General features: G+C 45.9%; 1 protein-coding gene and 1 non-coding gene across 2 annotated transcripts in view; one reads left to right on the forward strand and one right to left on the reverse strand.

Moving 5' to 3' along the window:
- Nucleotides 1-1,236: 1,236 nt before the first annotated feature.
- The window catches only part of LOC148143160 (uncharacterized), a 223,379-nt gene continuing 199,429 nt past the window's right edge, over nt 1,237-25,186 (reverse strand). The window contains 1 exon segment of the mRNA XM_087975782.1: nt 1,237-1,498. Coding sequence (XP_087831908.1) covers nt 1,237-1,498 — 262 coding nt within the window.
- trnaw-cca (transfer RNA tryptophan (anticodon CCA)) lies at nt 6,729-6,800 on the forward strand. The gene has a single exon. It is a non-coding gene; the product is annotated as a tRNA-Trp (tRNA).

A 25,186-nucleotide genomic window follows, 5' to 3' on the forward strand; every position in this document is an offset into this window, starting at 1 on the left:
ACCTTAGTCCAACACGGGCACCTCCTGATCATGACAAATATTAAGCGTCCAAATGCGAATACGAGAGAAAAATGCCGAAGCTATTTTATTTTGCCGATTTTTTCCCCCTGTGCCTCCACATTTTATTTCTTTTGCATTTTGTCAGGCTGCTCAACGTTTCTGTCTTTTCCCAGGGTAGAGGTATTCCAAAACTAGATGATAAAGGTTTAGGGTGTGGGGAAAGATTTTAAAAGATCTAAAAGACTAGAAATAGAACATTCACCCCTTACTGGGCGAAAGTGAGGACTGCAGATGCTGGAGATTAGGGTCGAGAGTGTGATGCTGGAAAAGCACAGCAGGTCAGGGAGCATCCGAGGAGCAGGAGACTCGACGTTTCGGGCAAAACCCTTCGTCAGGAAATAGCCATGGGGAACTGCAGGGCTGTAGCGTAAACGAGTGAGTCTAAGTGGAATGCTGTTGGGAAAGTCGGTGTGAATGGCCGGTAGGGATGATATGGTTCCACTGCCTTAGCCAGGCGTATTTTGAGAAATGTGGGAGGAGTGGTTTCCAGTTCGTTGGACATTGACACGAGTCCTGGAGAAGGTGGCATTTGTGCTGTCTCTCTCTTCATATTCTGGCCCCCTGTCCATTTTCTCCCCATCCATTGCCCCCTGCCCATTCTCTCCCCTCACACTGCACCCTCTATCCTCTCCCCCAACCCTCTGAACCCCAGTCTGTTCCCCTGTCCATTTCCCTCCCTTCTCCACCACCACCAGCGACCCCTTCACCCCCTCCATCCCCACAATCGTCCTTTCTCGTGCCTCAGCCCTCTTTGATCGCTGTATGAAGTCTTTCTCAGGGAAGAGAGAGAATGGATGGTGATGACTTTACCTGGGAAACACGGCATGTGAGAAATAGCTGATTTTTAAAATTGAGAATAACTAATACCAAATATTCAGAAACTTCGTTACAGTCGGGAAGAATGTTATTTTTTTAAAACAAAAGCTGCACAAATCTTTCTGAAACTTGCATTGATGTATGTGCAGTTAGGCCACAACAACGGACAGGCTGTAAGGAGTGAATGAGTGAATAAAAGACAAGTCCAAACTTGCCCTCGAGGAGAAAATGAAAAATGCAGATGCTGGAGATCAGAGTCGAGAGTGTGGTGTTGGAAAAGCACAGCAAGTCCGGCAGCATCCAAGGCGCAGGAGAATCGATGTTTCGTGCATCGACACTTGGCACTCGGCCATCGCTCCTTCAACCCCCCTGTGATGGCGCGTGAACTCGCTGGTGCCTCCGCAGGTGGGAGGAGCAGGTGAATCCCTTCCGGCACATACAGCAGGTGAATGGCCTCTCTCCAGGGTGGACCCGCTGGTGGGTCAGCAGTGCAGCTGACTGAGTGAGACCCCTCCTGCACATGGGGTACGTGAATGGCTTCTCTCCCTTGTGGACCCACTCGTGCATCTGCAGATGGCTGATCCGACTGAAGCCCTTCCCACACACTGAGCAGGTGAATGGCCTCTCCCGGTGTGAATGCGTCTGTGGGTTTCCAGCAGGGATGGGGAAGGGAATCCTTTCCCAAAGACCCCACATTTCCAAGGTTTCTCCTTTGGAGGAGATTTCCTTGTGTTGCTCTGGGATTGAAATTACAAACAGAACGGGTACATAGCCTTTCCCACCTTGAGGGGTGAGACTTTGATTCCTCCAAGCTGAGTAAATGGTTTGAAGCACTTTTCACAGTCAGCGCACTGAATCTCCCTCACTCGATGTCTCAGTATTCTTCCTGCCACAGGACTGTCCAAAATCTCTCAAACAAACAAAAGCAAACATGCCTTCTTGATTGGAATGGCTGCTGATATTCAAGTCCCAATGAATGAAGTGGCTCTGTCAGAAGTTGATGTATCATTTGTTTTCAGATTTCTTTCTGCACGTCTTCCTGCAAAGAAAAATCACAAAATAAGTGATCACTGTCAGTACAGTTAATGAACATAACATTGGTGGCAATTCCTGTAGATTGCGAGATGACTGCTGATCACATATTATCCAGGCCACAGAAACCTGAAAACCCTCATGCAGACAGATCGGCTTAGCTGTGCATAGAGGAAAACTTCATTTCAGTGACAATAATATGGAACAAACTGCCTACAAAGATGCTGGAAATGGAGCTGAATCAAGGATATGAAAATGAAATGTTAAGGTTGCTTGAGAAAAGAAAGGCAGTAAAATTGCTGAATGACTTCCTGCTGACCTATTAAATAAAAAAAAATGACAAAAAAGGACGTAACTCCATTACTATATTAGAAGGTGAATAATAATTACAAAGAAACTTTTACAACAGTCAACAATATCAGATATACACCATATGGAACAAAGAAAGTTTACAGTCCAGGAACAGGCCCTTCAAGCTTGAGCCGATCCAAATGTACTGTCTAAACCTGTCGGTCAATTCCTAAGCATCTGTATCCCTCTACTCCCCATCCACTCATGCATTTATCCAGACGCATCTTCAATGAATCTACCGTGCCTGCCTCTACTACGTCTGCTGGCAACGCGTTCCAAACGCCCACCACCGTCTGTGTGAAGTCAAGCACGTATTCTCTTTGAATAAGTGCTGCCCTTGCCGCGTTCATTGTAACGTTATCTCGTTTAATGAAGCGGCTTTTTGAGAGTGTTGACTGGCCATTTTTGCATAAATGGCAGTGTAAGAAACAAGGGCTCGTCTGGGATTTGAACCCGGGATCTTTCACATGCCCACGCGCCAGAAGGCCCGAAGCGAGAATTATACCCCTAGACAAACGAGCCATAGGCCCCAAGCAGCCTACATTTTTTTGAGCAATGTGCCAATCCTTTAAATGCTGCTCAGTTCCTTGTGAATCTCACCTTTTAGTTGTGAACATGAGGAAAGGAGCAATCCTTTTCTAGAGTGCAACCTGTATACGTGCCAAACTGAGGGAATACACAAGGAAAATAGCTTTAAGAGAGATAGAAAGTATTTGAGCACCTTTGGAGTGTCTGCTCCCTCCCTGGATTCACTCCAGTTGCTACAAGTGAACAGTGTTTCACCCACCCCTACCTCCCCTTCCCCCTCGCTGCTGGAGGATGGTATATGGAAACGGGGAGACAGAGGGAGGGAGTTTCACTCTGAAACTGACAGGGCTGCATCCGCATTGTGACGTCAACAATGGAGTGCGGGCCGGACAGTTGTCCTGCAGTTGAGGCACGTGTGGAAGGGGAGGGCACTTTGCAAATCCCACTCTCCTCCAAGTCAATGCAGTTTGAGTTCAAGCAAAGCAAGGGGTTTAATTATACTTTAGAAAACCTCCTTTGTGCCGTGGGAAAACTCCTGCCGCGGGAAATGCAGTGTTACAGATTCATAGTAACAGAAGCAGGAGTAGACCATTTGGTCAAGCCTGCTCCGTCATTCATTAAGATCACAGCTCCACCAACCTGCACTATCCCGACTACCCTGAATTCCCCTACCATGCAAACACCCATCCAATTGCGTCTTCAATAAACTTCATGAAGCTGTCTCAACTGCTCTCTTGGGCAGAGAATCCCATGGAGTCTCACAGAGTGACACAGATGTACAGCACGGAAACAGACCCTTCGGTCCAACTCATCCATGCAGCCAGGATATCCTAACCTAATCTAGTCCCATTTGCCAGCACTTGGCCCAAATCCCCAAAAAAACCTTCCTACCCTCCAACCTCCAACCCTGGCAACATCCCTGTAAATCTTTTCTGCACCCTTTCTAGTTTCACAACATCTTTCCGATAGGAAGCAGACCAAAATTACATGCAATATTCCAAACGTGGCCTGACCAATGTTCTGTACAGTGGCAACATGAGCTCCCAACATCCATCCTCGATGCTCTGACCAACAATGGAAAGCACACCAAACGCCTTCTTTACTATCCAATCTGCCTGCGTCTCTACTTTTAAGGAACTATCAACCTGAACTCCAAGGTCTCTTTGTTCAGCAACACTTCCAAGGAACTTACCATTAAGTGTAAAAGTCCTGCTCTGATTTGATTTTCCAAAATGCAGCACCTCATATTTATCTACATTAACCTCCAACTGCCATTCCTCAGCCCATTGGCCCATCTGATCAATGTCCCGTTGTGATCTGAGGTAACCTTCTTTACTGTCCACTACACCTCCAATTTTGGTGTCATCTACAAACTTGCTAACTATACCTCCTCCGTTTACATACAAATCATTTATATAAATGACAAAAGGTAGCGGACCCAGCATCAATCCTTGTGATACACCATTGGTCACAGGCCTTCAGTCTGAAAAGCAACCCTCCGCCTTCTAGCCAGTTCTGTATCCAAATGGCTAGTTGTCCCTGCATGCCATGAGATTAAACCTTGCTTACCAGTCTCCCATGAGGAACCTTGATGATCGCCTTCCTGAAGTCCATATAGATCACGTCCATCGCTCTGCCCTCATCAATCCACTTTGTTACTTCTTCAAAAAACCCAATCATGCTCATGAGACATGATTTCCCAAGCATAAAGCCATGCTGACTATCCTTAATCAATTCTTGCTTTTCCAAATACATGTAAATTCTGGCTCTTAGGATTCTCTCCAAAACCTTGCCCATCACGGATGTCAGGTTCACTGGTCTATAGTTCCCTGGCTTTTCCTTACCACCTTGCTTAAATAGTGGCACCACATTACCACCCTCTAGCCTTCCGGCACCTCACCTGTGACTATTGATGATACAAATATCTCAGTAAGAGGCCCAGCAATCACTTCCCCAGTTTCCCACAGAGTTCTAGGGTATGCCTGATCAGGTCCTTGGGATTTATCCACTTTTAAGCACATCAAGATATCCAGCAATTTCTCATCTGTAATATGGGCATTTTTTTCAACATGTCACCATCTACTTTCTCACATTCTATATCTTCCATGCCCTTCTCCACAGTAAACACTGATGCACAATATCCGTTCACTATCTCGCCCCCCCCCCCCCCCCCCCCCATTTACTGCAGCTCCACACAAAGGCCGCCTTGCTTATCTTTGAGGGGCCCTATGCTCTCCCTTGTTATCCTTTTGTCCTTAATGTATTTATAAAAACCCTTTGGGTTATCCATGACTCCATTTGCCAAAGCTATCTCATGTCCCCTTTTTTGCCCTCATGATTTCCCTCTTAAGTATGCTCATACTGCCTTTATACTCTAAGGATTCACTCGATCTCTCTGCCGATACCTGATATATACATCCTTCTTTATCTTAACCAAAATCTCATTTTCTCCAGTCATCCAGCATTCCCCAACCTACCAGCCTTTCCTTTCACCCGAACAGGAATATACTCTATGTCAGACAATCACCTGATGAAGGAGCGTCGCTCCGAAAGCTAGTGTGCTTCCAAGCAAACCTGTTGGACTATAACCTGGTGTGGTGTGATTTTTTAACATTGTACTCCCCAGTCCAACACCGGCATCTCCGAATCAGGAATATACTGTGCCTGGACTCTTGTTATTACATATTTGAATGCTTCCCAATTTCCAGCAGTCCTTTAACCTGCGAACATCTGCCCCCCAATCAGCTTTTGAAAGATCTTGCCTAATACCTGAGTCTTTCTCCAATTTAGAACTTCAACTTTTAGATCTGATATGTTATTTTCAATCACTGTTCTAAAGTTAATAGAATTATGGTTGCTGGCCCTTAGGTTTTGCACCCTCGCCAGTATGTACATCCACATTGTGAATTAGTAAATGTCCTTGTACACACTTAACAAATTCCTCTATTTGGCAGATAGGTAAATGGGCAGGAGTTATACCTTGGATCCACTCTTCCTTCATTCCCACCAAGCCTAACCCCATTCCCACCCTAATAGTCCAACGGCACTTTCCTCTGCAACTGCCGAATGTGTGACACCAGCCCATTTACCTGCTCCCTCCTCTCATCCAAGGGACCAAACTTACCTTCCAGGTGAAGCAGCACTTGACCTGCACTTCCCACAACCCAGTCGACTGCAGTTGCTGCTCATAATGTGGTCTCATCTACATTGGGGAAAACGAAGCATAAACTGGGTGACTGCTGCACAGAACATCTACGTTCTACCTGCAAAACAGACCCTGAGCTTCCAGTTGCCTGCCAATTCCACACCTCACCCTGTTCCCTGGTCAACATCTCTGTCTCATGTTTGCTGTAGTGTTCCAGCGAAGCTCAGCACCAGCAGAACGAAGAGCACCGAATATTACACTTGGGGAGCATACATCCCTCTGGTCCCAATATCGAATTCAATAATTCTCGGGCCTGAAATCCATAGTATCCTCGTCCCTTCCACACACACCAAGCCTTGTTATCACATAGTCTGTCATTACACACTACCTATTCTTAGCCACGAACAGTCTCCATTCACCCTCCCACGCAGATCGTTATCAACTCCCTTTCCTGTCCACAGTTCTTCCCTCGCTTTGGGCTCTGTCCTGATCTATCATTTACTGCATCCGCCTTCCTCCCACAATGTCTTCTGCATATAAACCAACGTTTTCCCAATCACCATCAGTTCTGTGGAAGGGTCATCGGCAACTCCTGTTTTTTGTTTCAGATATGCAGCATCCGCAGTTCTTTCACCTTTTTATTGAGGTAGAGTTGGAAATTACTTCAAGAGACAGAAGGAGAGGGGACAGAGACAGAACACACATGAACTGTTGATCTCCATTGTTACTCATAACGTAAAATCATTGCAGTGCGATCACTTCCCTTAAGCATGAAGAGAGGTCGCGGGCAATCCGTGAGCTTGTGGCGCAACGGTAGCGCGTCTGACTCCAGATCAGAAGGTTGCGTGTTCGAATCACGTCAGGCTCACTGACGTCAACTTCTTACATTTCAAATCAAGAAAGGAGAACGTTCACTCTCGATATCTGTTGAGCCAAATCTTCTTTACGGAAATTTTCGCTAACACGCGAAACTTTGCTGTCTGTTTGATTTGTGAACATTGTGTCAGGGAGGTGGTGTGCCCATTGTCTGGGTAAATGCTCAGCTCCCACAGTTCATCACGGGATTTAAACACAGCCGTCTCCCTCTGGGCAGCCGCTTCGTTTAGTTGGTTACAGCGAGGTGTGAATTAACATAATCCGATATTTTTACAACATAATCCAGAGACTCCCAGCTTTATGTTTCAATCTATCAGGAGAGTGATAGCGAGTTCAGATAGAAATGTTTCCCACCAACAGCAAATCCTTTCCTCTCACTGGCCACAGTTAAAATTATCTTTATTCAACAGGAGAAGCGGAACTCTAGTCTGACGGCCTCTCTCCACATTAACGGTGAGCCTGAATTTTATAAACGGTGTCAGTAAAATCCAGTGGCGGACACGGATTTGGTTCAATCGATTTTTTTGCCAAGCGTAATTCACCGAGAGGATGCTGCTGTGTGAAACAGCGTGGGGAATTACTGCAGGGCCTCCTGCACATGGGACAAACCGCAACTGATGTGTTTCACCTTCACCAGTTTATTCCTATCTCGGAGAAGAGAGGTTTGATGATTCGGATCATAGCAGCCAGACAGAGGACAGGAGAAGAGCACTCAGCCCTTCACAAGCTTGTCACCACAGCTGGGTCATCGTGGCCCGTGTATCAGTATGGGATATTAATCTGCATCTACTGACTGGAAGCACAGCAAATTGGAGTGCTGGTGGGACTGTCACACAGGAGAAAACGGCTTCGACTTATCAACTGGAGTGGCTCCCAATGCGCAACTCTGCTCACCTCAACTGAATAACTGTAAACAAATTACTCCGTGATTCAAAGAAATCCTCGGTTTTGAATCTGCATTGTGTCATGTACCTTCGAGAATGATGTCAAAACACCTTCATTGCTGTGATGGAGTATCCTGTTGGGCAGAATATATCCGTGGTCAAATTTCCTACGTTCTGTTGGTCCAACTCCGATTTCACTCAGAATCACGAAATGTGGGACAGCGCAGACTGAGGCTACGCAGCCCACCTTAGCTCTGCTGGTTCTGCGCAATATGTAAATAAGTGTCTCATTCTGTCGCCTTCTCCCTGTTAAATCTGCACATTGTTATATTGAACATGCCCCACCGAATTCCCGTTTGTGTCCATTGAATCTACCTCTTTGTCACTGTCAGACAGCGACTTATTGACCCCACTCCCTGTGCGAAAACGTTCTTCCTAATGTCACTTTTACTTATTTTCCTGATGACTTTAAATCTCTGCCAAATCGTTCTCCATCTTTTCAGGCCTGGAAGCATTTTCACTGCATTATTTCCTCTGTCTAAAACCCTCATGACGTGGAAAACTTCAATCAGACCAGCTTTCAGCCCTCTGTTGTCCAAAGAGAGCTGCCCCAAATTTTCCAATCTCCCTTCATTGCTGACATTCCTCAGGACGGTACCATTCACGTTAACCTGTTCAGCGCTGCCTGCAATCACTTCACTTCCCCGCTTCCTGAAGTGTCACCTTCAGAATTGAGCGTAATACAGGTGGAGGATTCATTCAGACTCGGATTGCGCGGGCGAAAAATCTGCAATACTTGTTCTCACTTTGAACAAGTGTTTCCCTTCGCCATGTTCACTGCAATGGCAGCTCTGCGCCGTCCCTAATTCAGGCAGTCCGATCTTATTTAACAAAGCGGCTTTTTGAGAAAATTCATCGGCCATTTTTGCATATGCTCGAAGACCCAAAGCTAGAATCATACCCCAGACTAACGAGCCACCAGCCATGGGTGCAGCCACCTCCGGAAGCAGGTGAGACCTGCTCAGTACGAAATACATTGTACATTACTCCCAGAATTGCAAGTAGGGAAGTGATTCAAGAACATCTGCTTCTCAATCAGTCTCCCTGCTCCCAAGACGCTGCTTTTTGTCCCGTCCCCAGGGACCGGGTTGTATCCACTGGTGGATAATTGAACCATTTCGTTTCTACTTGCAAGCTGTGCTGGTGGAAGGCAGAGCCCATTCACTCTTCTGCTCTCTCGCACTATTACGTGAGGCAGGATAAGTCAGTTACAGTCATGCGTAGGAAATGGGCAACTTTGAACTTGTTCCAAAAGTCTTGTTAACGGAGAGATAGAAAGATGCTGTGCTGCCGGGACAGAGACACTGGAGACTCTTCCCTCAGGTAAATTGATATGAGTGCATTTTTGTGCAGCCTCCTTGGTGTTCAGAATATGTCTTGACACAGCAATCCTGCAGAAAGTCTTTTATTACACAGCTGTTGGTTTCTTTACTGCAGGAAATGGACTAAAACAGCAAGTCATGTGTTTCAACTTCACCGGTTCATTGCCACCCGAGAGAAGAGGTTTCAAACGAGATCAGTACACACCGACAGAGAACAGGACAAGACAACTCAGAGCTCCACAAGGGTGCCAGCGCAACTGTGTAAATTTGACTTGTGTATCGATGCGATATGTTGAGATCAGATACCCGAAGTTTTGGGAAGCAAATGACATGGCAATGAACAGAACAGAGCGCCGTTATCGACATTTAGACACTCAGGAAGTCGTTTGAAAAGCAAGATGCTGAACGAAGTACCATCGCAAAGGAAAGTCGCTCAAGGAGACACTGAACAATAACAGAGGAGGGTTTCGATTCATCAATCTCTGGGTTAGGGGGGCCAGCACGCTCCCGCTGCGCCACGCAGCTCCAACGCACTGCGGTGCTTCCCACGGGTCCCTTCAGCCTTTCGTCTGGCGCGTGGCATGCACGTTCGAGACTGATGTCAAAGACCTCCACTGCTGTCGTCTTATAGGCTGTTGCGCAGTCGTATGGAAGCTGTGTAAATATAAACTCTTTCTAACTTCCCACATTCTGTCGGTCGAACTGTGATTTCACTCTGAATCATGTGCCATAGCGCAGACAGACGCCATGCGGCCCAGCTTCGCTCTGCTGGGTCGACACAGTAAGTAAACGTGGGTCACTATTCGTATCATTCTCTTGCCTTCTCCATGTAATTCTGCACATTGTTACTTTAAACATGACCACTGAAATCCCGTTTGCGTCTAATGAATCTGCCTCTTTGTCAGTGTCAGTTAGGGATTTACTGACCCCAACCACTCACTGTACGAAAGCGTGCTTCCTAATGTCACTTTTGGTTCTTTTCCTCATGACTTTAAAACTCTGCCGAATCGTTGCCGATCCTTTCAGGCGTGGGAGCATTTTGACTACATTACTTTCTCTGTCTAGACTTCACATGACTTGGAAAGCTTCAATCGGGCCAGATTTCAAACTTCTGTTCTCCGAAGAGAGCTGTCCTAAATTTCCAATCGACCCTCATCGCTGACATCCCTCAAACACCGCACCACTCACGTCAACCTATTCAACGCTATCTCCAATCATTTCACTTCGCTGCTTTCTGTCCCATTGGTACTCCAGGGAGCCCAACCTCGTTGAACGAAGGTGCTTTTTGAGAAAATTAAATAGGTACTTTTACACAAGTCATGAAACGCGGGCTCGTCCGGGATTTCTCGCAAATCTGCGTCGACGAAGACCCAAAGCGAGAATCATACCCCTAGACCAACGAGCCACACCGCAGGCACGCCTGCGCCCCCGCTCTACCTCTTGAACCAGCTGAGTCTTGCTCAGAGTGAAGTATAGTTGACATTGAACAGGCTGGGCTGTTTTCTCTGGAACGTCGGAGGCTGAAGGGTGACTTTATGGAGGTTTACAAAATTATGAGGGGCATGGATAGGATAAATAGGCAAAGTCTTTTCCCTGGGGTCGGAGAGTCAAGAACTAGAGGGCATAGATTTAGGGTGAGAGGGGAAAGATATAAAAGAGACCTAAGGGGCAACGTTTTCACGCAGAGGGTGGTGCGTGTATGGAATGAGCTGCCAGAGAAAGTGGCGGAGGCTGGTACAATTGCAACATTTAAGAGGGGTTTGGATGGATATATGAATAGGAAGGGTTTGGAGTGATATGGGCCGGGTGCTGGCAGGTGGGACTAGATTGGGGTGGGATATCTGGTCGGCATGGACGGGTTGGACCGAAGGGTCTGTTTCCATGCTGTACATCTCTATGACTCTATGAAGAGCTGCTTCTCATTCTGTCTCTCAGCTGCCGATTGCCCGTCCCGAGGAACCGGGCCCTCTCTAATGGCAGAAAATTAAACCGTTTTCTTTCTCAACTTTTCTCTGACACCGGAGTGACCAGTGACAAGCATTGCCCTCCTCAACATAGGGTACAGAGAACAGGAGAAGACCCCGCAGACCTCCACGAGTGTGTCATCTCAACTGTGCACATTGGGCCAGTGTATCAATGTGAAATATTTACGTCGAGGTTTTTTGGGAAGCAGATGAGAAGGCGAGGTGCACAACAGTGCGCCGTGATACGGGAAAGCTGCTAAAGACGACGTTGAATGAATAGGAGAGAATGGTTTCTCTTTTGGGTTATGGTCCCAACACGCACACGTTGTGCCATTCTCCCGCATTGTTGGGCAGTTTTTCCAGAGAAGTATTCAGCTTTTCATCTGGCGTGTGGTAGGCACGTTTGAGAATGACGTCAAACGATCTTCACTGCTGTCGTGGCATATGCTGTTGTACAGACATATCGTCGATGTGCAAAAATAAACTGTGTCTAAATTCCCACATTCTGTTTTTCGAACTGTGATTTCGCTCAGAATCACTAATTGTCAAAACTCGCAATATTCAAACTTTAACAAAGTGCTCATAGAAATGATTAGTGAACACCTGGAAGAAATTCTTCCAAACTTACCTGGGGAATTTCGCTTTGAGGGGTCTTGAACTTTAAGTGGAAGGAAGGGAATTTTGCCTCGAGGCTGTTTCATGTGGAGATGTGTTCTCCATGTAAACTGGTCGTAGTTGACCATCCCAGTGCTTCCCGATGCAGTGCTGCCTGACCCCCAGGGAGGTTTACTTGTAGCAACTGGAGTGAATCCAGAGAGGGAGCAGTTTCTGCAAAGGTGCTCAAATACTTTCTATCTCTCTTTTAGGTATTTTCCTTGTGTATACCCTCAGTTTGGCACGTATGCAGTTTGCACCCTGGAGAATGATTGCTTTTTTGCTCATGTTCACAATTAAAAGTGTCGTTTCTCATGGAACTGAGCCGCATTGAAAGGATTGGCATATTGATATATATATATATATGTACACGTATTTAGTTTAAGATTAGATTAGATTAGATTTGAATGAAGTTTTCCTCTAAACACACCTAAGCCTATCTGGCTGCATGAGGGATTTCAGGTTTCTGTGTGATGGGTATTATGTGAGGCATCTGGCAAACTACAGAAACTGCCACCTATGTTATGTTCATTAACTGTACTGACAGTGATCACTTATTTTGTGATTTTTTTTTTGCAGGAAGACGTGCCGAAAGAAATCTGAAAAGAAATGATACATCAACTTCTGACAGAGCCACTTGATTCATTGGGACTTGAATATCAGCAGCCATTCCAATCAAGAAGACATGATTGCTTTTGTTTGCTTGAAAGATTTTGGACACTGGTGCGGCAGGAAGAATACTGAGACACCGAGTGAGGGAGATTCAGTGCGCTGACTGTGAAAAGTGCTTCACAACATTTACTCAGCTTGGGGGAATCAAAATCTCACCCCTCACGGTGGGGATAGACTATGTCCCCGTTCTGATTGAAATTTCAAACCCAGACCAACACAAGGAAAGCTCTCCCAATGGGGAAACTGTGGAAATGTGGGGACTGAGGGAAAGGATTCCCTTCCCCATCCCTGCTGGAAACCCACAGACGTATTCACAGCGGGGAGAGGCCATTCGCCTGCTCGGTGTGCAGGAAGGGATTCAGTCGGATCAGCCATCTGGAGACGCACGAGAGGGTCCACAAGTGAGAGAAGCCATTCACGTGCCCCATGTACAGGAGGGGGTTCACTCAGTCAGCTGCACTGCTGACCCACCAGTGGGTCCACACCGGAGAGAGGCCGTTCACCTGCTGTCAGTGCCGGAAGGGCTTCATTTGCTCCTCCCACCTGGGGAGGCACCAGCGCGTTCACGTGCCATCGCAGGGGGATGGAAGGAGCGATGGCCAAGCGCCGCTAATAACCCAGCTCTGGGGACTCTCAGGTCCGAATCCCGTCGCGGCAGATGGCAGAATTGGGATTCGGTAAGTAATCTGAACTTCAGAATCTCAGGATGAAACCATTTTCAGAGGGCAAAAACCCATCTGATTCTCTCATGTCCTTTTCAGTGATGGAAACTGCTGTTGCGGGAAAGGATTCACTCAGTCGTCCCAGCTGTATGCTTTACCCGGCTGTACGAAGGATCCAGTTACAAAGGGACAACTCAACTGACCAATAATAAAGAAAGTGTGGTGGGGGGAGTGGGGGTGAGTGTGTGCACTTTGAGCTTGAGGTGCTTTTCTTTTTTAAAGAAAAGCTACTTTTTATACGCCTTGTGATGTGGTGATCTGAAGCTGTAACAAAGTTGGGTCGCAGTAAAGGTTACCTGAACTTACCGCCAGGCTTAAACTCTCATTGAAAGCTGTGAGATCCAACAGCTTCTCATTTCTTTCAGCCACCAGCACCGAGTTTCCAATGTCGTGTCTCAGAAGGAGCAGTGAATGAGTAGCTAGTATTGTTCGAAATTGTAAATTTTTCAGGACTGCAGGTTTATTGTTTCATTGGCATTGCAAAGTTTACTGGCAACAGTGGGAGGTGTGGGCTGTATTCACTGGAAACAAAGTTTTAAAATGACACAAACACCAGGGTTTAGACCAACAGGTTTATTTGGAAGCATTAGGTTTTGGAGCGCTGTTCCTTCATCAGGTAGCTGTTGAGTAGGATGGTAAGACACAGAATGTATAGCAAAAGATTATAGTGTCATGCAACATAAATGATATATTGAAGAAACCTGTTAAGTCTTTCATCTTTTAAAATGGGTTGCAGATTTCGGTTCATTAATCTGTAAATGCCAGAACTTCTTTTTAGTCATATTCTCCAGGTAACTTAATGTTTTATAAAGGGAGGTGACACCTCAGGTCAGACAACGCATGAGAGCTGTGAGGTTAGAGTCTTTCTGTATCCCAGTCTTGAGTCAGACTGGTTCTATTTCAAAATATATAATCCTGCAAATGCAATTCACCCCAAAGACTTCTATGTGCGAGTGCATGCATGAGACAGAGCGTCTGTGTGCGTGTGTGTGCATGCTGGGTAAAGTGTGCGTGTGATGGAGTATAATTGTGTGAGAAGGTGTGTGCATGGATGTGAGTGTGAGGGGTGTATCAATGTGTGTCTGAGAGAGAGCCTGTCTATCAGAGAGGGTATGCACGACCGTGTGAGTACTTGAGTGTGTGTGTGTGTGTGTGTGTGTGTGAGTGAGTGAGTGAGATAGAGAGAGAGAGAGAGAGAGAGAGAGAGAGAGAGTTTGTGTGTGTATTGTGTAGCTGGGTCTCCTGCAGTGAGACATGAATCCAAGGTCTCAGCTGAGGTCATTCTCGTGTGTTCCAAACTTGTTATCAGCCTCTGCTCGGCCACTAGAAACGATTAAGCAGTTAAGCAGTTTCACAACACACACTGGAGAGGGCAAGGTGAAGGGCTTATGTCTGAAACGTTGATTCTCCTGCTCCTTGGATGCTGCCTGAGCTGCTGTGCTTTTTCAACACCACACTCTCGACTCTGATCTCCAGCATCTGCAGTTCTCACTTTCTCCTCATGGGCGAGGTGGGACTTGTCTTTTATTCACTCATTCACTCCTACAGCCTGTCCTTGGTTGTGGCCTAACTGTGCATATATCAATGCAAGTTTCAGAAAGGTTTCTAAGCTTGTTGTTTTTTTAAAAAAGAACATTCTTCCAGACTTTAACAACGTTTCTGAATATACGATTTTAGCTATTCTCAATTTTAAAAATCAGTCATTTCTCGCACACCCAGTTTCCCAGGTAGAATCGTCACCACCCATTCTCTCTCTCTCCTTAAAAGGGCTTGATACAGCGATCAAAGAGGGCTGCGGCACCAGAAACGAGGGGGAGGGGCGCTGGTGGGGTGGAGAAGGGAGAGAAATGGAGAGGGGGACAGAAGTTGGGGGGTAGAGAAGGACTGGTGTTCAGAGGGTTATGGGGAGAGAATGGGGGTGCAGTGTGAGGAGGGAGAATGGGCAGGGGGCAATGGGTGGGGAGAAAATGGACGGGGGGGGGGGTCAGTGTGTGAAGAGAGAGACAGCACAATCCTACCTTCCCCAGAACTGGTATCAGTGTCCCACGAACGAACCCACTCCTCCCACAGCAGACTTGGGGCAATCATTTCTCAATATACGCGTGGCTAAGGCAGTGGAATCATATCATCCCTACAGGCCATTCACACCGACCTTCCCAGCAGCATCCCATGCAGACCCACTCGATTATGCTGCAGCTCTGCAATTCCACATAGTTATTTCCTGACGAAGGGTTTTGCCAGAAACGTCGATTCTCCTACTCCTCGCACGCTGCCTGACCTGCTGTGCTTTTCCAGCACACACTCTCGACCCTAATCTCCAGCATCTGCAGTCGTCACTTTCGCCCTGTTGGGGGTGAATGTTCTTTGCCGAGTCTTTTGAATCTCTTCAAATCTTTCCTCCTCACCCTAAACGTGTACCCTCTAGTTTTGGAATACCTCTACCCTGGGGTAAAGGCAGGAACGTTGAGCAGCCAGACAAAATGCAAAAGGAATAAAACGTCGAGGCACAGGGGAAAAAAACATTTCGGCAAAAAAAAATGGCGTTGGCATTTTTCTCTCGTATTCGGATTTGGAGACTTAAAATTTGTCACGATCTGGAGGTGCCGGTGTTGGACTGGGGTGTACAAAGTTAAAAATCACACAACACCAGGTTACAGTCCAATCGGCTTGTTTAGAAACACTTAGCTTTCGGAGCGTGGCTCCTTCATCAGGCGGTTGTGGAGTGTAAGATCAGAAGATCATAAATTCTGTGTTACCATGTTATATTCCACAACCACCTGATGAAGGAGCAGCGCTCCAAAAGCCCGTGCTTCCAAATAAGCCTGTTGGACTAGAACCAGGTGTTTTGTGATTTTTAACTCTAAAATTTGTCAGTAACACCAGCATCGTGACAGAGCATACTGAGCATGCTCCGCGGTGTCAGTAAGCACTGCGCATGTCTGCCAGTGTCAGCACTGTATTGCGCATACTCCTGGGTGTCCGCAGAAAAGGCGCACGAACTCCTTTCCATGGACCAATGAAGAACCTTGGAGGACCCGAAGGAGTCTGGTCCTCCTGCCAATCAAAGTCGGCCGTTGTCGAAATGCGGACGTTGGACCGTGAGCTCTGAAGCCGCTGATCTTTTGTCACTGAATGAAGATTAAACCTCACCCCAGACTATAAATTCCTTCCTCTGTATAAAATTTGTGAGTATAATAGTGTTTTTGTCAACACGTTTTTCATTTTCTTTTCATTCTGGGGTTCAATTATTGATTTGTAGCAAATGAAAGAGTGAATCGAGGGAGGGGACAGACTCTGGAAAAGTTGATCCAGGTCTGTGTCTCACTTTTCAAACGCAGTGCCACAATGTAAAGGTATAGCCTTTGATGTACGTAAAAAAAAGCAGAAAGGAGGTGCATTGTTTATGTAGTGATATGTTGAGATGTGGCGAAAGTGAGATGCTGGAGATCAGAGTTGAAAAGTGTGGCGCTGGCAAACCACAGCAGGTAAGGCAGCAACTGAGGAGGAGAGGCGACGTTTCGGGCATCAGCTCTTCATCAGGAAAGATGTGTGGATGGACAAAGGGGCCTCAGCGTCCTTCGAAACCAGTTACTGCCAGTTGTCAGACAGGTGCAGCAAGCAATGAGCAAAGCAAGTGATATATTAGCAAGAGGAATTGAGTTCAGAAGTGTGGATGTCTTTCAGCAGTTAGGCCGGTCATTTAATGTATTCAAGGCTGAGTTCATTTGACTTTGATGAACAAAGAAGTGGATGGTTTTGGGGGAAGGCAAGAAAATGGTTTTAAGACCAGTACAGAACAGTTACAGAGTCATACAGCACAGAAACAGACCCTTCAGTCCAACTCGTCCATGCTGACTATATTCACAAACTAAACTAGTCCCACCTGCCAATGTTTGGCCCATATCCTTCTGAAACTTTTCTATTTGTGCACTTATTCAAATTTGTTTTAAATGTTGTTACTGTACCTGCATTCACTACTTCCTCTGGACATTCATTTGACACACACTCCACGCTCTTAAACGAAAAATGTGCTCCTCATGTCTTTTTAAAAATTTTCTCCTCTCACCTTAAAAAGATTGCTCCCTATTCTTGAAGCAACAGCTGATATTGACCTCATCTATGCCCCCTTTATAAACCTCAATAAGGTCACCTCTCAACCGCCTATGTTCCAGTGAAAAAGTTCCAGCCTATTCACCTAGATGTAAGTCGTTCCATATTCAGTTATGATCTGTTCAATGCTTGTGCAGGCTCGAAAGACCAAATAGCCAACTCCTGCTCCCAATTCTCTCACTGTGGCCAGGACAGCAAGAGACCATAAGACATAGGAGCAGAAATTAGGCCATTCAGCCCATCAGGTCTGTTCATATCATTCAATCGTGGCTGATAGTTTTCTCAACCCCATTCTCCCGTGCTCTCCTTGGAACTCTCCATTCCCATGATACTCAGGAACCTATCTACCTCAGTCTTAAATATCCTCAGTGACCTGGCCTCTACAACCTTCTGTAGAAATGAATTCCATAGATTCACCACTCTTTCACTGAAGAAGTATCTCCTTATCTGCGTTCTAAAACGCCTTCCCTTTACTCGAAGGTTGTGCCCTCGGGTCCTAGTCTCTCCTACCAATGGAAACATCCTCTGAAAGTCTACTCTGTCCAGGCCATTCAGTATTCTGCATGTTTCCATTAGATCCCCCTGAGTGTGGGCCTGTTAATCAGCATGAAACAGACCCTTCAGATTGAGGTACAGCAGGGATTAGGTTCAGCAATGAGAGAATGGAGGGAGAGTATGTGGGACAGAGATTTTCAGCTTCCAGGGAATAAGAGAGGAAAGAGAGTTTAGCATAAATTAGAATTGATTGGATGGGCCAAGGAGTAGCAGATGGGGTTCAATTCAGAGAAATGTGAGATGTTGCATTTTGGTCCAGCAATCCAGGCAGGACTGACACAGTTAAGGGGAGTGTCGCAGAACAAAGAGACCTTGGAGTGCAGGTTCATAGTTCCTTGAAAGTGGAGTCTTACATAGACAGTATAGTGAACAAGGTGTTTGGTATGCTTTCCTTTATTGGCCAGAGCATTTAGTATAGGAGCTGAAAGATCATTTTGCGGCTGTACAGGACATTGCTTAGGCCATTTTTGGAATACTGCATTCAATTCTGGTCTCTCTGATGTAGGAAAGATGTTATGAAACTTTGAGAGGGATCAGAAAATATTTAGAAGGCTGTTGCCAGATTTGGAGGGTTTGAGCTGCAGGAAGGGGCTGAACAGGCCAGGGAGATATTTTCTTTGGAGCATCAGAGGCTGAGTGGTAACCTTTAAAGAAGTTTATAAGGGGAATGGATAGGGTGAATACCCAAGGTCTTTTCTCCATGGTAGGGGAGTCCAGAACGAAAGGGGCAGAAGTTTAAGGTGAGTAGGGAAAGGGACCTGAGGGGCAACATATTTTCAGACAAGGTGGAACGTGCATGAAATGAACTGCCAGAGGAAGTGGGGAGGCTGATACAATGACAACATTTAAAAGCCACTGGATGGGTACTTGAACAGGAAGGATTTAGAGGGATGAGTCAAATGCTGGCAAATGGGACTAGATTAGTTTGTGATATATAGTTGGCACGGATGAGTTGGGCCAAAGGGTCTGTTTCTGTGCTGCATGACTTTAATCATCTTCAGTGAAAGCAGAAGTGTTGTTGTGAAGACCGGACTTCCAAAGCAGCTTTCAAAAATGTTTTGCCCTTACTCAGAGCTGAAGAAGTTACAATGAAATCTTTCATTTGTGAGACAGAAACTGAGTGAGTACATCTGGGATTTGGTGGAAAGTGGGAATTCATTGCACTGTGGGGATGAAACCCTAACCTATCCAGTCATTTCTGCTGGTAGATGAGACTCGGCCCCAAGATTAGGGGAAGTAGATTTAGGACAGAGATGAGGAGGAACTGCTTTTCCTGGAGAGTAGTGAAACTATGGAAGTCTCTGCCCAAGGAAGCAGAGAAAGCAGCTTCGTTAAGTACATTCAAGACACAATTAGATGGGTTTCTGCATAATTGGGGAATTAAGGATAGTTGGGACACTGCAGGGAGGAGGAGCTGAGTTGATGGATAGATCAGCCATAATCTTAATGCATTGCAGAGCAGGCAGGATGGGCCAAATGGCTGACTCCTGCTTCTATTACAATGAACCTATAATCCTGCATTTCCCATGGCTAACCCAACTAACCTGCACATCCCTGAACACTATGGGCAATTTAGCCTGGCCAATCCAAATCAAGGCTGGTGAACAATGTCGTGATGTGGAAATGAACATCAGAGAATGATAGAAAGGGACAAGGAGAGTAAATATACCAGCAATCAAAACTAGATTCAGAACATCACAAAAACTGAAACTAAAAACTGAATGTGAGCTGCATTGTAACAGAAGTGAATGAATTGACTGAACACATTGAAGAGAATAATTATGATCTGAGACTCCTTACAGGGACATGGCTTCATGATGGCAAGGACTGGATCCTGAATATCGAGGGGGTAGTCAAATGGGAAGCTCAGTAAAGGGAGAGGGTTGGTGCTGCTCATCAAAGCACTGATCACAGGGTAGTCTACTGTCAGCTTGGATTTCAGGTCCGGATTTCTCTGTCCTCTGTTGATCTCCCTGTTCCCACAGATGTTGGTCTGTTCTCAGCTCTGCTGGATTTCTGCTGAAGCTTTAACGCCCCCTTTTACACGTTCGGGGAAAATAAAACATTTAGTCAATTGAGACCCAATCCATAATCTCCCAGACTGTCAACTAGTCCAAGTAAATCTGAAGTAGGGGTCTCCCAGGATTCTGATAGTGCTCTACCTGAGGAATTCTCGATCACTTACATATAACTATTAGTACCCAGCTATGATTTACAACAATACTTGCACCAACAAAAATAAAGCATCTGTTATCAAATAGACATATGGATATGCAGCATGGAAACAGGGTTTCTCTATTACACACATAGAACCACACTCTCCATGGGGATGAATTTGAATTTGCAGCATTACATTTGCAGATACATTCTATTTTGCTCAAAAATTCTAAATTGGAGGAAGGACAAATTTGACGGTGTTAGGCAAGAACTTTCAAAAGCTGATTGTGCGCCAATGTTTGCAGGTAAACGGACGGCTGGAAAATGGGAAGCCTTCAGAACTGTGATAACTAGAGTCCAGAGAAAATATATTCTTGTTAGGGTGAAAGGAAAGGCTGGTAGGTATAGGGAATGCTGGATGAGTGGAGAAATTGAAGATTTGGTTCAGAAAATGAAAGAAGCATATGTCAGGTATAGACAGGACAGATTGAGTGAAGCCTTACAGTATGAAGGGAGTAGGAGTATACTTAAGAGAGAAATCAGGAGGGGAAAACAGGGGACATGAGATAGCGTTGGCAACTAGAGTTAAGGAGAATCCAAAGGATTTTTACAAATACATTAAGGACAAAAGAATAAGTAGGGAGAGAATAGGGCCCCTCAAAGATCAGTAAGGTGGCCTTTATGTGGAACTGCTGGAGGTGGGGGAGATACTAAACGGGTATTGTGCATCAGAGTTTACTGTGGAAAAGGACATGGAAGATAGATGGGAAATAGATGGTGACATCTTGAAAAATGTCCATATTACAGAGGAGCAAGTGCTGGATGCCTTGAAATGAATAAAAGTGTATAAATTCCGAGGACCTGATCAAGTGTAACCTAGAACTCTGTGGGAATCTAGAGAAGTGATTGCTGGGGCTCTTGCTGAGATATTTGTATCATTGATAGTCACAGGTGAGGTGTCGGAAGACTGGAGGTTGATTAACGTTGTGCCACTGTTAAAGAAAGGTGGTAAAGACAAGCCACGGAACTATAGACCAGTGAGCCAGACGTCGGTGTTGTTGGAGGGAATCCAACTGAGGGACAAGATGTACATGTATTGGAAAGGCAAGGACTGATTAGGGATAGTCAACATGGCTTTACGTGTGGGGAAATCATGTCTCACAAACTTGAATGAGTTTTTTTGAAGAACTAACGAAGGGAACTGATGAGGGCAGAGAATACATGTGATCTATATGGACTTCAGTAAGGTGTTCGAAAAGGTTCCCCATGGGAGACTGGTGAGCAAGGTTAGATCTCATGGAATACAGGGAGAACTTGCCATTTGGATACAGAACTGGCTCAAAGGTAGAAGGTGGTGGTGGAGGGTTGTTTTTTCAGACAGGAGGCCTGTGACCAGAAGAGTGCCACAAGGATCTGTGCTGGGTCCACTACTTTTCATCATTTATATAAATGATTTGGATGTGAGCATAAGAGGTATAGCTATAAGTTTGCTGATGACACTAAAATTGGAGGTGCAGTGGAAAGCGAAGAAGGTTACCTCAGATTACAATGAGATCTTGATCAGATGGGCCAATTGGCTGAGAAGTGGCAGATGGAGTTTAATTCAGATAAATGTGAGGTGCTGCATTTTGGGAAAGCAAATCTTAGCAGTACTTATACACTTAATGGTAAGGTCCTAGAGAGTGTTGCTCAACAAAGAGGTCTTGGAGTGCAGTTTCATAGCTCCTTGAAAGTGGAGTTGCAGGTAGTGAAGAATTGGATAGTGATTGGATAGTGAAGAAGGCATTTGGTCTGCTTTCCTTTAATAGTCAGAGTATTGAGTACAGGAATTGGGAGGTCATGTTGCGGCTGCACGGGACATTGGTTAGGCTACTGTTGGAATATTACATGCAATTCTGGTCTCCTTCCTATCAGAAAGATGTTGTGAAACTTGAAAAGGTTCAGAAAAGATTTACAAGGATGTTGCTAGGATAGGAGGATTTGAGCTATATAGTGAGGTTGAATAGGCAAGGGCTGTTTTCCCTGGACCGTCAGAGGCTAAGGGGTGACCTTGCAGAGATTTAATTAAATCATGAGGGGCATGGATAGGATAAATGGACAAAGTCTTTCCCCTGGGGTGGGGGAGTCCAGAACTAGAGGGCATAGGTTTAGGGTGAAAGAGACCTCAGAGGCAACTTCTTCACTCAGGGAGTGGTATGTGTATGGAATGAGCTGCCAGAGGAAGTGGTGGAAGCTAGTCTGGATGGGCATGTGAGTAGGAAGAGTTTGGAGGGACATGGGCAAGTTGCTGGCAGGTGGGACTTGATTGGGTTTGGATATCTGGTCGTCATGGATGAGTTGGACTGAAGGGTCTGTTTCCATGCTGTCCATCTATGACTGTATAACTCTAAATGCACAATGTGCTGCCAGTCAATACATGTAATATTTTGTAAATTCCACTTTGCAAATCGAAGCGGGCTGACTCAAGATTGGGATACAGACAGACTCTGACCTCATTCCTTTCATGCATTATCTGAGCTGAGATGTCACCTTTTCTTATAAAACCTTAAGTTATCTCGAGAAGGAGCCTGACAGGAAGTTCTGGGACTTGCATATTATTGATACCTGCAACCCATTCTAAACGATGAAAGACTTAACAATCCAGGTTTGTTCACTATATAATTTCAGTGGCAGGACACTATAATGTTTTCCCATAAATTCTGTGTCTTATGATCTTGTACTCCACAACCAACTGAATAAGACGCAGTACTCCGAAAGCCGGTGCTTCGAAATAACTTGTTGGACTATAACCTGGTATTGTGTTATATGTAACTTTGTCCAGGTTGGGGTGGATTCGCCATGTTAAATGACCCATAGTGTTCTGATTTGGATGGGTTCAGGTGGATTGGCAGTGTTCAGTTACCCATATCGTCGAGGGATGTGCAGGTTAGGGTGGATTGGCTGTGCTACTTTACCCATAGTGCCCAGGGATGTGCAGGTGAGCATGGATTGGCCGTGCTAACTTAACCTACACACCCCTGGGCACTATGGGTAAGATGGATTCACTGTGCTAAATTCACTCTTTCATTAAGAGAGTGGTGCGTGTAAGGAATGAGCTGCCAGAGGAAATGGTGGATGCTTGTACAATTATGACATTTGAAAGGTATCTGGATGGAAATATAAAATGGAAGGGTTGAGAGGGATATGGGCCAAATGCTGGCAAATGGGTCTAGATTAATTTAGAATATCTGGTTGGCATCGACGAGTTGGACTGTTTCCATGCTGTATATCTCTGACTCTGGCTTGCCACATCGGTATGTTCAATTTCTCCCTGGTGTTAATGCCTTTGATGTCTCATTTTGCTCTCTCCTTTCCAGGGATGTTAACCACTTCATGTCTGGTTGTTGCTCAAGAACTTGCATTGCAGGTTCACCCTGAACTGACACTATTTTTTCAGCTTCCCATAATCAGACGTGCTCACTCTCAACAGTGGAGTTATCCAAAATTCAGAGAGATGTCAGTCTTGACGTTTTTGCTGTTCTGCCCCTGTAAGATCCTGAATCAGCACCTTCAGGAGAATTAGTTAGAGCGGTGTGAGAACAGAAGGGGAGAGAGAGAGTGGGATGATGCTTTCAATTTTCAGTGTGGAATAACAAAAGAAAAGAATGTTCTACAGAAAGTAGAATTGCTTGTTCTGAATTTCTACCTTGCACTGACAGTCATGACTTTTGTAATCTCTTTTTACAAAGCATTTGATGATCTGAAGATGGAAGTTTCAAAATCAACAGATAAACGGCTGATGCCCGAAACATCAACTTTCCTGCTCCTCGGATGCTGCCAGACCTGTTGTACTTTTCCAGTGCCGCACTGTTCAACTCTGACTCTCCAGCTTCTGCAGTCCTCACTTCGACGTCATTATCCGACAGTCACTCAATACATCAGGACTGCAACAGTTTTTGACTGTGATTCTGTGATAAGGAGCAAAGCCTTTTGGTTCCTGTTGGAGCACGTCTTCAGCATCAATGGGACTGGATGAGAGACCCTACTGTAGCAGCGCACTGATTGTGGAACCTGAAGCAGTTATATGGCCTGGAAAGAGGAATTCGCGGCAGGGAGGTGCTGTACATGCGTTTGTGTGCAGCTGAAGCTTCGGCCATGGAGAAACCCAATGGATCCCGCCCCGTGCAGAAACCGTGGAAGTGTGGCTCCTGCGGAAAAGGCTTCTGTGTCCCTTCTATCCTGGAGACTCATCAGCGCAGTCATACTGGGGAGAGGCCCTTCAGCTGCCCCGAATGCGGGAAGGCCTTCAGCAATTCCTCTGACCTGGTGAGGTACCAGCGTGTCCACACAGGGGAGAGGCCCTTCAGCTGCCCCGAGTGTGGGAAGGGCTATACCCAAGCCTCCACCCTGCTGGCCCACAAGCAGGGGCACACCGGAGAGAGGCCGTTCTTCTGCACTGAGTGTGGGAATGCCTTCAGCAATTCCTCCATCCTGCTGGCCCACTGGCAGGTGCACACTGGGGAGAGGCAGTTCACCTGCTCTCAGTGTGAGAAGGGCTTTACCCGCGCTTCCCATCTGCGGAGGCACCAGCGAGTTCATGTGCCATCGCAGGGGAATTAAAGGAGGGATAGCCAATTGACTTATTGACTGGACTATCAACCCAGTTCCGGGGACTGCCAGGTTTGAATCCTGCCGTGGCAGATGGTGGAATTGGATTTCGGGCAGAAATCTGGAGTTCAGAAACTCATGAAGAAATGATTGTTTGGGGGACATCACCCATCTGATTCACTCACATCCCTTTCTAGGGAAGGAAACTGCTGTTGTAGAGAAGGATTCACTCAGTTGTCCCAGCTGCATCCTTTACCCGGTCTGGCCTACACGTAACTCCAGACCCACAACAGCATGGTTGACTCTTCATTGCCCACCACTGCCACCGGTCATTGAGTGGGTAAACACTTACTTGTTTACAGGGTATGGGTTGAAATTGCTGAGTGAGGCAATACTTCCTACAGTTAAGGCTGTACCAAGGATCCAATTACAAACTGACAACTCGGTGGTAACCATAGTAAAGAAGGTAAGGTGGTGTGGGGTGGGGGTGCACGCTTTGACCTTGAGCTATTTAAAAAGCAGCTACTTTTTCTACACCTTTATGCTGGGGGGGGGATCTGAAGCTGTAACAACGTTGGGTCACAATAAAGGTTACCTGAACTTATCGCCGGGCTCAGTCTCTCATTGAAGGCTTTGAGCTCCAAGAGGTTTTTGGTTTAAAGTTGCTCATTTCATTTCAGCCTCCTGCACT

The sequence above is a fragment of the Chiloscyllium plagiosum genome, unplaced genomic scaffold (genome assembly GCF_037043375.1).
Source record: "Chiloscyllium plagiosum isolate Xiang-an unplaced genomic scaffold, Cpla_swu_hap1 HiC_scaffold_27, whole genome shotgun sequence".
Lineage (NCBI taxonomy): Eukaryota > Metazoa > Chordata > Chondrichthyes > Orectolobiformes > Hemiscylliidae > Chiloscyllium > Chiloscyllium plagiosum.